Genomic DNA, 14,349 nt, shown 5'->3' with positions numbered 1-14,349 from the left:
TTATGATATCCAGTGGAACAACCACTTTACAATAGTGCATCTAAATCTTTTAGGGGGGGGGGGGGGGGGGTTTAGAAGGATTACTTTATCCTATCCTAGGTATTCCTTAAAGAGGTGGGGTTTCAGGTGTCTCCGGAAGGTGGTGATTGACTCTGCTGTCCTGGCGTCGTGAGGGAGCTTGTTCCACCATAGGGGTGCCAGAGCAGCGAACAGTTTTGACTGGGCTGAGCGGGAACTGTGCTTCCTCAGAGGTAGGGGGGCCAGCAGGCCAGAGGTGGATGAGCGCAGTGCCCTCGTTTGGGTGTAGGGACTGATCAGAGCCTGAAGGTACGGAGGTGCCGTTCCCCTCACAGCTCCGTAGGCAAGCACCATGGTCTTGTAGCGGATGTGTGAGTCAGTGTGTGTGTGTCCAGCCGTGTGTGTGTGTGTGTGTGTGTGTGTGTGTGTGTGTGTGTGTGTGTCTGTGTGTGTGTCTGTGTGTGTGTGTGTGTGTGTGTGTGTGTGTGTGTGTGTGTGTGTGTCTGTCCATCCATCTTCGTGTGTGTCCATTTGTATGTGTGTGATCCCAGAATGCTTACTTGAGATCCTGGAAAGGTTCTGCTCTGATGTGGGATGTCTCCACTGAATGTCCGAAGACGACGCCTTCATTCCCTGAGAAAGACAATAGAAAGACAACAGAAGGACAATATGAGGACAATAGAAAGAGAATATAAGGACAATAGCAGGACAATAGTAGTACAGTATAAGGACAAAATAGAAGCCATAGAAGGACAATAATAGGACAATAGAAGCCATAGAAGGACAATAATAGGACAATAGTAGGACAATAGAAGAACAACAGTAGTACAATAGAAGCCATAGAAGGACAATAGTAAGACAATAGAAAGACAATATGACAATAGTAGTACAATAGAAGGACAACAGTAGTACAATAGAAGCCATAGAAGGACAATAGTAGGACAATAGAAGCCATAGAATGACAATAGTAGGACAATAGAAGCCATAGAATGACAATAGTAGGACAATAGAAAGACAATAGTAGGACAATAGAGGGACAACAGTAGTACAATAGAAGCCTTAGAAGGACAATAGTAGGACAATAGAAATACAATAGGACAATAGTAGTACAATAGAAGGACAACAGTAGTACAATAGAAAGACAATAGGACAATAGTAGTACAATAGAAGGACAACAGTAGTACAATAGAAGCCATAGAAGGACAATAGTATGACAATAGAAATACACTAGGACAATAGTAGGACGATAGAATCCATAGAATGACAATAGTAGTACAATAGAAAGACAATAGTAGGACAATAGAAGGACAACAGTAGTATAATAGAAGCCATAGAAGGACAATAGTAGGACAATAGAAAGACAATAGGACAATAGTAGTACAATAGAAAGACAATAGGACAATAGTAGTACAATAGACGGACAATAGTAGCAAAATAGAAAGACAATAGGACAATAGTAGTACAATAGAAGGACAACAGTAATACAATAGAAGCCATAGAAGGACAATAGTAGGCCAATAGAAGCCATAGAATGACAATAGTAGTACAATAGAAGGACAGCAGTAGTACAATAGAAGCCATAGAAGGACAATAGTAGTACAATAGAAGGACAATAGGACAATAGTAGTACAATATAAGGACAATAGTAGTACAATAGTAGTACAATATAAGGATAGTACAAGTACAATAGAAAGACAATAGTAGCACAATAGAAGGACAATATATATATATATATATATATATATATATATATATATATTATATATATAATATATATATATATACACACACACACGCACACATACACATATATACACACACTACTGTTCACAAGTTTGGGGTCACTTAGAAATGTCCTTGTTTTTTAAAGAAAAGCACATTTCTGTCCATTAAAATAACATCAAACTGATCAGAAACACAGCGTAGACATTGCTAATGTTGTAAATGACTATTGTAGCTGGAAACGGCAGATTTTTTATGGAATATCTACATAGGCGTACAGAGGCCCATTATCAGCAACCATCACTCCTGTGTTCCAATGGCACGTTGTGTTAGCTAATCCAAGTTTAGAATTTTAAAAGGCTAATTGATCATTAGAAAACCCTTTTGCAATTATGTTAGCACAGCAGAAAACTGTTGTTCTAATTAAAGAAGCAATAAAACTGTCCGTCTTTAGACTAGATAAGTATCTGGAGCATCAGCATTTGTGGGTTCGATTACAGGCTCAAAATGGCCAGAAACAAAGAACTTTCTCCTGAAACTCGTCAGTCTATTCTTGTTCTGAGAAATGAAGGGTATTCCATGTAAGAAATTGCCAAGAAACTGAAGATCTGAAACTACTCTGTGTACAACTGCCTTCACAGAACAGTGCAAACTGTCTCTAACCAGAATAGAAAGAGGAGTGGGAGGCCCTGGTGCACAACTGAGCAAGAGAACAAGTACATTAGAGTGTCTAGTTTGAGAAACAGATGCCTCACAAGTCCTCAACTGGCAGCTTCATTAAATAGTACCCGCAAAACACCAGTCTCAACATCAACAGCGAAGAGGTGACTCTGGGATGCTGGCCTTAAAAAGAGTATACAGAAGATAGCCCTATTTGGTAAAAGACCAAGTCCATATTATGGCAAGAACAGCTCAAATAAGCAAAGAAAAATGACAATCCATCATTACTTTAAGACATGAAGGTCAGTCAATGCGTAACATTTCAAGAACTTTAAAAGTTTCTTCAAGTGCAGTCGCAAAACCCATCAAGCGCTATGATGTAACTGGCTGTCATGAGGACCACCACAGGAAAGGAAGACCCAGAGTTACCTCTGCTGCAGAGGATACGTTCATTAGAGTTAACTACCCAAATAAATGCTTCACAGAGTACAAGTAACAGACATCTCAACATCAACTGTTCAGTGGAGACTACGTGAATCAGGCCTTCATGGTTGAATTGCTGCAAAGAAACCACTACTAAAGGACACCAATAATAAGAAGAGACTTGCTTGGGCACGATCAATGGACATTAGACCGGTGGAAATCTGTCTTTTGGTCTGATGAGTCCAAATTTGAGATTTTTGATTCCCACCGCCGTGTCTTTGTGACGCAGAGTAGATGAACGGATGACCTCTGCATGTGTGGTTCCCACCGTGAAGCATGGAGGAGGAGGTGTGATAGTGTGGAGGTGCTTTACTGGTGACACTGTCTGTGATTTATTTAGAATTCAAGGCACACAGCATGGCTGCCACAGCATTCTGCAGCGATACGCCACACCATCTGGTTTGCGCTTAGTGGGATTATCATTTGTTTTTCAACAGGACAATGACCCAACACACCTCCAGGCTGTGTAACGGCTATTTTACCAAGAAGGAGAGTGAATGGAGTGCTATATCAGGTGACCTGGCCTCCACAATCACCTGACCTCAACCAAATTGAGATGGTTTGGGATGAGTTGGACCGCAGTGTGAAGGAAAAGCACCCAACAAGTGCTCAGCATATGTGGTGACTCCTTCAAGACTGTTGGAAAAGCATTCCAGGTGAAGCTGGTTGAGAGAATGCCAAGAGTGTCCAAAGCTGTCATCAAGACAAAGGGTGGCTACTTTGAAGAATATAAAATATATTTTGATTTGTTTAACACTTTTTGGGTTACTACATGATTCCATATGTGTTAGTTCATAGTTTTGATGTCTTCACTATTATTCTACAATGTAAAAAATAAAGGAAAACTGTTGAATGAGTAGGTGTGTCTAAACTTTTGACTGGTACTGTATATAATGTAATTCAAGCCAGCTAAGGTCCTGATTAGCTAGTCCTGTGTAAAATGACACTGATGATGAGAAGTCCTGTGATATTACAATATTCATGTGTGTGATACTGACACCACGTCTCAAATGTGTGATGTGAGAATTGGCCATTTCGAAAGGCACACACGTATAAGCACTGAGTAGACAAAACATTATGAACACCTTCTGAAATATTGAGTTGCCTTAAAGCCCTCAGAACAGCCTCAATTCTTGGGGTTATGGACTCTACAAGGTGTCGAAAGCGTTCCACATGGACTCCAATGCTTCACACCGTTGTGTCAAGTTGGCTGGATGTCCTTTAGGTGGTGGACCATTTTTGATACACACAGGAAACAGTTGAGGATAAAGAAACCCAGCAGCGTTGCAGTTCTCCTACTACACTAACCCGTTCAAAGGCACTTAAATATTTTGTCTTGCCCATTCACCCTCTGAATTTCACACACACACAATCCATGTCTCAATTGTCTCAATGCTAAAAAATTCCTTCTTTAGCCTGTCTCCTCCCCTTCATCTACACTGATTGAAGTGGATTTAACAAGTGACATCAACGATGTTCTTAATGTTTTGTCCACTCAATGTATGTTAGAAGTTTCAGATTTCAAACTATCTTCGCCATGTGCTCAGGATACAACAGGTGTAAAACAGTACAGTGAAATTCTTAACTTGAGCTCTTTCCCAACAATGCAGATAATAATAAAAAATAGAACAGAAACATGTATCCAAAAATAACATCAGTCTAAGTAGCCCATGTTAGAAGACATGGCAATGACATCATATCTCCCCACACTAAACAGAGATAGAATGGAGAGATGTTCTAGCATGGAGCAGGCAGTGCTAGTCGAGTTGAGATTCTGACCATTTCCATCCGCAGCCTTCCCCCACGTCGAGTGTCTTTCGTCTGCTCATGCCTAACCCCTATTACCTCCTGTTCACTGGCCTCCTCTGTCCATCTTCCCTCCATCCCTCCCACCTTCCTCCAACCCGCCTTCCTTCCTCCATGCTTTCATTCTCCGGACGTGAGCGACGAAAGACAACATCCATCACCTTGCAGAACTCCGCCACTTCACCTCCCTCCCTCCCCCCATCTCTCACTCTCATTCCCCCCCTTTCTTTCTTTCCTGGCTTTGTAATGGACAGATCTTTCCAATTACAGAAGGTAAAAAGGAAGAGGATGGAGGAGGGGTGTCTGTTCGCCCACGACCCCCGACTGCTTCCACTTGACCTCCCCGCCGCCTCGTTTACCGAGAGAGACCACCGCGCCAGGAAAGCAAACAGAGCTAGGCATGTGATTTTTCTCTCTTAATGTTTCCATCTCTCTCTCTCTCTCTCTACTTCTCCCTCTCTCTCTCTTCCCTTTTTTCCCTCCCACTCTCTTTTAATTTTCTCTTCCATCCCTCTATCTAAACTGATGTCTGCATGTAGGCCACACACAACTGTCTGAGTTCTGCTCAACCCACACACTAGCAGTCGCTGTGCTTGGCTGCACACAGGCCCTTAGCACCATCACAATCTATCTGGTTGCTATAGGAGCACTGATCTGTGAATGGAGCCTTTTAGACTGGGTAAAGCCACCCAACTGACCCGCATTTAACATATAACTAACTGTACCTACAACTGCTTCAAACCCAACCTCAGTCCCGCAAGATTATTTTAGGCGTATGTGACACAGCTCCCTTGCCAGGCATGGACTCAACAATTTTGCTCCCTATAGGCAATATTAAAATGCTCAAAAATAACCTATGAAATAGGCTAAATTACCAGAGATTCTCGCATGGCCCATTATATTAGGCTATCGGTATTACTCTGCTACATCAGCAAATAGTCTAGAAGTAGTTTAAAACGAGCAGATTCGGAGAGACTTGCACTTTCTCTTGAGCTACATTTTATAGCCTACCTTTTAGGAGTGGGACGATTTTCAGACTGAGACAAATATGGGCGATCAATATTTATTTATAACCAAATTTAGTAACCTATAGCCTAATCCTATTAAGGAAGTACATTTCTTTGGAAAGATAACTGCCACGTGTTTCTCCGCCCATGTATAGACTATAGCCTACTCTATTTAATTGAGACCACACGCGTACCTGATCTCGCGCATATGGCTACTGAACTTGAAGCAGCAGGAATGATGAGAGAGGAGACTTTCTCTTGAGCTACGTTTTGCCTATATGATCTAGCTTATCCTTTGGGAGGATGATTTGCAGGCAGAGACAAATAAATGGGTAATGAAAAGGCTCAATGCTCGCTCACCGTGGTACAGTAGCTCATGCGCGAGTTGCTCTTTTTCCTTTTAAACTATGATCGAAGGTTTGGATTGCACCTCAACTCACGTTGGTTGAGCGCCCTGCACTTCTTTCCGTTATCAATAATGATTTACAGGCATTGTACATTTCCTTTAAAAGATACTCTATATATAAATTATTTGTGGGTAACGATTGAATTAAAAAACGTAAAAAATAAACAACAAAAAAATGGTTTCTTTGCAAAGAGCAATTTCTCAAGCAAGAATTTAGCTAGGATTGTCTGGGAGTGGTCTAAGTGGGGAGGGGAAAACTGAAAACGAGCTGTTATTGGCAGATAGGTCTGGAACTCTCTTATTGGTCTATTAACTAATGTACAACATATATATATAAAACACAGGACTGCACTGGGTCTTTAATAACAATCATTTGGGGGGTGCTTATATTTGTCCTAGTTCAAACATGTACAAGTCTGTAGTCAATTTGTAAGTCGCTCTGGATAAGAGCGTCTGCTAAATGACTTAAATGTAAATGTAAATGTAGTACTTATGTGTGAATTTGAAATGTGTTTTTTTGGATATCCCAACTCCCCCTCCGAGTGAGGTCCCAGCCAGGGTCTGCCTCAACAGCGAGCAATTAGGGTAAAGTGCCTTGCTCAAGGGGACATCAACAGATTTCACCTTGTCAGCTCGGGGATTCAAACTAGTGACTTTACGGTTACTGGCCAAACATTCTAATCGCTAGGCTACCTGTCGCCCTAGAGGCTACCTGCTGCCCTCCGCGCGTGTGTGTGTGTGTGTGTGCCTGCATGCATGCGTATGTGCGTTACCTGTCACCCTCAGTTTCTCAGTGCCGATGCTGATCTCCTTCTCGTCAGCGGAGAAGAGCACCCGCTCCCCGTCGGGACTCCTCACCTCGAACCTCTGACACTGGGCCTCCACCATCTCCGAGCCTGGAGAGAGCGGGAGAGAAAGAGAATTACAATGAAAAATCCCCTTTGTTGGGTCAATGTCATACAAAACACAAACACATTGCAAACCGTCACATATCACACCTCACCTCTATTGCAGGTGTTTACCTGAGGGCAGAGATGCAATGGCTTTTGAAGAGAGAATAAGGACAGTTGAGAGAGAGAGTTCTAACTATTTGCACATCATTATAACACAGTACATAGCCATAATATGACATGTGTCTCTTCCTTTGAAACTTGTGAGTGTAATGTTTACTGTTCATTTGTGACTGTTTATTTATCTTTAGTTTTTTTTTATCTATTTCACTTGCTTTAGCAATGTAAACATATGTTTCCCATGCTAATAAAAAGCCAATTGAATTGAGAGAGAGAGAGCATGAGAGAGGGAGAAAGAGGGAGAGATAGAGGGTGAGAGAGAGGTAGGGAGAGAGAGAAAGCGGAGAAAGTAAGCCAGTCTGTAAATAAAAGAGCGAGCTGGAAGCTGGGAAGGCAACTTTTAACCTTTGATCCTTGAGCAATGGTGCTCAACATAGTGTACTACTTGGTACAAACAGGTTCTTACACTGAAGTACTTGACCTAACAGCTTGTGGTTAAATGTTGCCGTTATACTGAACAGAAGCCTTGTTTTTGAATGGCTGGATGTGAATGGAGACATTTTTATTGAAACATGGATGGTAATGTAAAACAACCTATCGTGCTAGACCTGAAGCCTCTGTAACTCTAACCATGTGGCAGTACTGTACAGCACACAATAAGGAAACCTGACCTGGTGTCCCTGTTCCATTGAAGACTTGAGACAGAAAAGCCTTGGTCTACAACTAAAAACCATTGCTTGTCTTACATAGCCATGTCAAAGGTAAAAAATACATAGCTATTAGCTATCACCTCCACATCTTTCCGACCTTCAGGGACTGATAGGAGAGGGCATTATTTGTTTGTTGCCTCTTCATCCCTCCCTCCCTCCCTCCCATCCCATCCAATCCACTCTTCCAGCTCTCTTTTCATTTGGCCTTAAGTCTTGCTGAGCTGAGGTAAAAGCCTGTATCTATTGGAGGTTTCCAGCAGGTCTACTGCTAGCTGCTCGGAGCTGTGCTCTTCAGCCATTCCATCTGTCATTTAGTATCCCAGAGTGCCATGTCAGTCATAATAAGACTTTATTACTGGTGATCAATCTGGGATTACCTTCCACCTGATAAGGTAAAGAAAATGGCCGCTCCCTCTCTGGCCCTTAAACACATGGGACAGTTAAAGCTATCCTGCTGTGCTGGCTGGATTTTCAGTGCTTCTTTTGTTGTTGTTTGTTTACTTCTCAGGTTCTCTTTTTAATGTGTGTCTCTGAATTCCGAGACTCGTTTTTCTGTTGTTTAAATGGCACTTTTTTTCTGTTCCGTCTTCATTGATTTGTACTAATGAAAATAATTGTTCCAATGAGGATGAAAGGATTTGAAATAGTTTGCAATAAAGACACTGTGGGCTGTTACCCAGCGGAGATATATTTCTGATATCAATTAGTATTGGGGCAATTATACTGTAGTTGTCACGCCCTGACCATAGAGAGCCTTTTATTCTCTATGTTGGTTAGGTCGGGGTGTGACTAGGGTGGGTAATCTATGTTGTTTTATTTCTATGTTGGCCTGGTATGGTTCCCAATCAGAGGCAGCCATTTATCGTTGTCTCTGATTGGGGATCATATTTAGGCAGCCATTTCCCCACTGTGTTTTGTGGGATCTTGTTTTGGTTTTGTGTAGTTGCCTGTGAGCACTTCACTTGCATCACGTTTCGTTTGTTCGTTTATTGTTTTGTATTTGCTGAAGTTTCACTTTATAATAAAGATGTGGAACGCTACGTACGCTGCGCCTTGGTCCAGTTCTTACAATGATCGTGACAGTAGTCTCTTGAAAAATCAAAAAAAGTTGGGCATCAATCTGTCCAGCGATGAAACGTGGTTTCGATTTCTTTCTTCTGGTGTCGTTTAAAAATCCATCATGTATGCAATTCAGATCCTCCTCATGTAGACTCCTATAAGTGGTTTGCAGAGTTTGACAACTTGTTTTTCTATGAGCCCCATCTGATAAAAAGAAAAAACTTGGAATAATGATGACGGTTGGAGATTAATAGTACCCCACTCCCGCAGATAAAGCCAACCTAATTCCGATGGATGCCGATAACGACAGGAGTCCTCATTAAGAAAAGTGTTAATTTATGTGCTCATTTGATTAATCCCCACTTGACCGAATCTTACTATGATGGGTTTCTTAGGGGCCCTTATTCATATGCTGTGCCTGGCTCCTCTCCTGCTCCTGCTCTGCCTGCTGGCGATGGTACGGATATGATACAAGCAGACACAGAAAAGCAAAAGGGATGGGAGGAAAAGAAAGGATGGAGCGAGAGAGAGAGATTGGGGTGACAAACTGGGAACCAGAAATAAATAGCCGTGGCATCGCCGCAGACTACATCAAAACAACAGTGCGGTATTCAAATTATACTCTCTCCTGCTGATGTCACTCCATTGCTCTGTCTCCCTCTCTTGCTCCGGGAGAGAAGGGGAATTGCAGGCGTAGGGGGGTGCGTTAAGGAAGAGGATGCTGGCGTGATGGATGTGGGGTGGCGGGCGTTGCTCTCGGGGGTCCGGCGACACACTTAGATGCCACGGTTGTGAATAAATTACTAGATGCTTTAAAAAAACGCAGCAGTGACCAAGGCATCGAGTCACAGCAGGAAGCATTCACCCCCCCTCCCACACCGGTCTCTCATTGAATTGCCACATTACTGTTTGACATTGAGATAGAAAAGTCAAATAGTTTGACTCTGATTACATATTGCAATATGGCTACAACAGTGCTCAGCATCAACAGCGCCCGGCATCAACAACCTCAACCTTCCTTCAGATCCCATAGACTTCCAATTACAGGAGATACGCTCCAAAGATCATCAACAACCTCAACCTTCCTTCAGATCCCATAGACTTCCACTTACAGTAGATACGCTCCAAAGATCATCAACAACCTCAACCTTCCTTCAGATCCCATAGACTTCCACTTACAGGAGATACGCTCCAAAGATCATCAACAACCTCAACCGTCCTTCAGATCCGATAGACTTCCACTTACAGGAGATACGCTCCAAAGATCATCAACAACCTCAACCGTCCTTCAGATCCGATAGACTTCCACTTACAGGAGATATGCTCCAAAGATCATCAACAACCTCAACCTTCCTTCAGATCCCATAGACTTCCACTTACAGGAGATACGCTCCAAAGATCATCAACAACCTCAACCTTCCTTCAGATCCCATAGACTTCCACTTACAGGAGATACGCTCCAAAGATCATCAACAACTCCAGTCCCCCAGATACAACCACAGGGGAATTACTCCTATTCACACAAGCAGAGCAACAACACCACGCAGGAAAGATAATAGGATTCTACATCCAGGCGTTAAGCCACTGTTAATACTTGATGAACATTCCATGTTTTCATGCCCGTGATCTAGGCACGTTTTTTTCTTTGGCTCTGAGGTACATGACTTCAGTTTAAGAAAAACGTCAACTTTAATGAGGTACATTTTTAGAATGCTCTCTTACATTTTTAAACGTCGTCGGAAAGGCAAAAGCAGCGCTAACTGACTCTGACTGACTCCCTGACAGCTCCGTATGTCCTCACCGTCAAAAACGTCAAAACGGATGAATTTAAACATCAGCGGTATGTGGCGTAAGACCGTGATAAGTGGTTGTCTCACCAAGCTACCTTAAGATGAACGTCACTCTGGATAAGTGTCTACTAAATGACCATAATAACTGTAAATGTAATATAAGAGGGGAAAATGGCTGCTGGACGTCAAAGAAAACCCTCCAGAGCAGAGTTTACACTCACAACACTTCACGGGATGGCTTGTTAGAACACTTTGGAACACTTTGGAGAAGACAAGGACATTGCCACTTAGCCACAACCGGTGATAAGAAGTAGTTAAATCCACATTGACAGCAGCAGCCCACACCGAGGAGATATTGGGTCTGGACTGTCTTCTGAAACTTTTGCTCCTCAGAAGATTAATGACAACAGGGCGTTATAAACGAGCTGCTCGAGATCATTAATTGATACAGATTTTCCTGTGATTAGAGAAGGATGAAGGATGATCCACTGTGGTGATATTGAACACGCAGGAAATGTCACTTGTTAAATCAGAGATAGGGTTCCAGGCCGACGACATTGCAGACATGACATTGCATCAACCAAAGGTTGAGTGCCACGTCAATGACTGTCAGGCATCACCTCGCTATAGGATATAATGTGGTTAGTGAATATGTTCAACACCCAGGCGTCGTGAGACAGCAGATGACTGCTTTTTAGTCAGTCTGGAACGCGGGCAGTTTGGGGGGTTTGGTGAGAACCACGAAGAGGGAAGGGGCAATCCCTTTTTGGTGCCATTTTGACCTGTCAAATACAAAGAAGAGGGAACGGGGGAAGAGACAACAAATTCTGGAGTCATTTTGGCCTGTCAAAATATAAAGTCTGAAGTAAAAAGTTTGGAACTCGTCGAGTTAGTTGGTCACGGGTAAGTCACGGCACGGCCCCTTTAACTTTGAACGAGGGCTGAAAAACGCTGAATTAATTTGGACTTTCAAAAGTAAACACTGAAGAAAGTGATGCAACTCTGCGAAACAACGAGGTCATCGCTGGTCTCTTTTTGAAGTGCTGAAATCAGTCAGAGAGCGGAGTCTCCTGGAAGAAGACCTTTTGACTCTTTGAAGGTGCTTTTTGAAAAACTAAAGAGCCGTGGAGTGAAGGAGTCAGAAAACTGCAGCGCGCAGCAACTTTTACCTCAGGTTAGAAAAACTACACATGATTTATGGACAAACATACACAAATAATGTATCTAAATTTGATTACACTCATTAATAAAGAGCGCGGGAGAAAAAAGGAAAAAGTGTGTTTTCATCCGGCACATTAATCAGGAGAATCTTTTTAGTCAGGGAGACGAAGGAGGCAAAGAAGAAACGATGCTAAAGGTTGATTTAATCACACACTCTTCATAGCTATCTGTAAACACGGAGGCCTGCAGTGTCATCTGTACACACACATCAATAACCGGCATGACATTGATGGGAACAAAGCAAAATAAGTATTTCCTTCATAAAAAGGGACAGATTCTATTCTAACATATGTCCCAATAGACCTATAGCAAATATGTTCTCATTGAGAATGATCTCGCGTCACAAAGCATATGCAATGCTAGTTCATCACCTTTTATATGCCACCTGTAAAGAACAGTTGCAAACTGTCGGTCGTAGCTACAGGGAAAGACGGCCCCATGCCCCGTACAGGCACAGCAGACATGATCAAATGTATAATTCATATTCCTGTCACTGCAGCTGCCTCTTACCCAGAATGACTCAAGGGCAAGTTAGACTTTGAGTACATACCAAATTGCTTAATAGCAAGTAAGAGCAAAAACCTAAATAACAAGGAAGTAGAGATTTCAACACCTGTTCCTATTGGACACTAAGAATGGGTGACAGAGCGGGGATCCAATCAGAGTGCCTCATTCTATCTCTTTACCCCAAACTCTTGTGTGGTAATCACAGAACATCTCCCACTCTAACCCTTGCCTTAATCCATTCCACACGATACAGCAGCTGGACAAAAAAATTAGTGGAACGATTCCTCCGAGATAAAAGAGAAAATAATTACTGAGCAGGAGAAGATAACGGGGCATAAATGAAGCCCGAAGTTTAGAAGCTCATTACAAAGTCATAGGGGAGTTTGCCAGCTTAAGGTTTGAAGTCCATTTCTTCTAGGAAAGAGACAAGGAGAGGAAAGCGTATAAAAGGAGTGTTTTGGATAGAGTGTTCGGATGGACGGTGAAAGTCACTTCTAAAATTGGCAGCGTGGCGGGTGAGAGTGATCCCTGTGACGTTGTTGTCACACACTCACAGTCACATACGCCCTTTTGCGCTGTCTTTCCCAAAAATGCCTTTTGGCCCTCATCGCCAGTTTTGGTCGCCTGTCTCCTGCCACGGTCATAATGAAATCTTCTCGCAAAGTGAGAAAGCCATTTATTACACAGAATGCACTTATACAAATGAAAAGTCAATGACACACCCCAACAACAAAAAAAGACAACAGGCGTTCCCGTTCGCCCTCGCTGTCCTCCGAGCAGCTGGGCCCCACATCCAGAAAATACTCTCATGATGTTATTCTCTCTCCGAGGGGGGAAGGAGGACACAGGACTAGGAGATTGCTGCTGTAGACTGAACCAAGGACAGTTTTCAGTTTTTCTTCACATCTGATTGTTAAGGATTTTGAAAGGCTTAGCTGATCCTAGATCTGTGGTTAAAGGCAATTTCTACATGGAGAGGAGGACAATAGCATTTTGGTGTCAGAGAAGGGGGCCAAAAGCCTACCTTCAGTGGGCCAAGTTCACTTTTCATTTTTACGAGCCCTGATTCGGATATGGGCCGTGACAGGTCCTCACTCAAATTAACGAGGTGACAGGAAATGAGAGGAAGGAAGGAGGGAGGGAGGATAAAACAGAGTGCAGCGCTCAAGGCTCAGTGATGGCCCTGTCTGTTCCTTTGTGCCCTTAGCAACTGGCTGAGGGAGGGGAATAAGGTGTGTGTGTGTGTGTGTGTGTGTGTGTGTGTGTGTGTGTGTGTGTGTGTGTGTGTGTGTGTGTGTGTGTGTGTGTGTGTGTGTGTGTGTGTGTGTGTGTGTGTACATGTACATGTACATGTACATGTACAGTGAGGGAAAAAGTATTTGATCCCCTGCTGATTTTGTACGTTTGCTCACTGTCAAAGAAATGGAATCTGGAATCTGATTGATTGATTGCTTCTGTGGACAGGTGTCTTTTTTACAGGTAACAAGCTGCGGTTAGGAGTGTGCTCCTAATCTCAGCTCGTTACCTGTATAAAAGACACCTGGGAGCCAGAAATCTTTCTGATTGAGAGGGGGTCAAATACTTATTTCCCTCAATAAAATGCAAATCATTATATAACATTTTTGACATGCGTTTTTCTGGATTTTTTTGTTATTATTCTGTCTCTCACTGTTCAAATAAACCTACCATTAAAATTATAGACTGATCATTTCTTTGTCAGTGGGCAAACGTACAAAATCAGCAGGGGATCAAATACATTTTCCCTCACTGTATGTGTTTGTCTGTGAGCGAATGCATGTGCGTGTGTGTCGTTGGCTGGAGTTCCAATGCCCTAATAGCACCAAGGTGAACTGTGTGTGTCTCCTCCAAGGACCTTACGATCAGAGCACGTCAGCCGTGATTTCAAAGTGTGCCTCATAATTGACTGTAATATCATTTATCTGAGCTTAT

At 42.7% G+C, this 14,349-nt stretch overlaps 1 protein-coding gene across 1 annotated transcript in view; it reads right to left on the bottom strand.

Annotated features, from left to right (window-relative positions):
* Positions 1-14,349, bottom strand: part of LOC106602199 (zeta-sarcoglycan) — a 298,123-nt gene that overhangs the window by 40,546 nt on the left and 243,228 nt on the right. The window contains exons 5-6 of the mRNA XM_045716437.2: positions 6,876-6,998; positions 579-651 (exon numbers count right to left, since the gene is read on the bottom strand). Coding sequence (XP_045572393.1) covers positions 579-651; positions 6,876-6,998 — 196 coding nt within the window. The remainder of the gene's footprint in view (positions 1-578; positions 652-6,875; positions 6,999-14,349) is intronic.

The sequence above is a fragment of the Salmo salar genome, chromosome 04, assembly GCF_965601325.2.
Source record: "Salmo salar chromosome 04, fSalSal1, whole genome shotgun sequence".
Classification (NCBI taxonomy): domain Eukaryota; kingdom Metazoa; phylum Chordata; class Actinopteri; order Salmoniformes; family Salmonidae; genus Salmo; species Salmo salar.
This window is presented reverse-complemented; position numbering and strand designations above follow the sequence as displayed.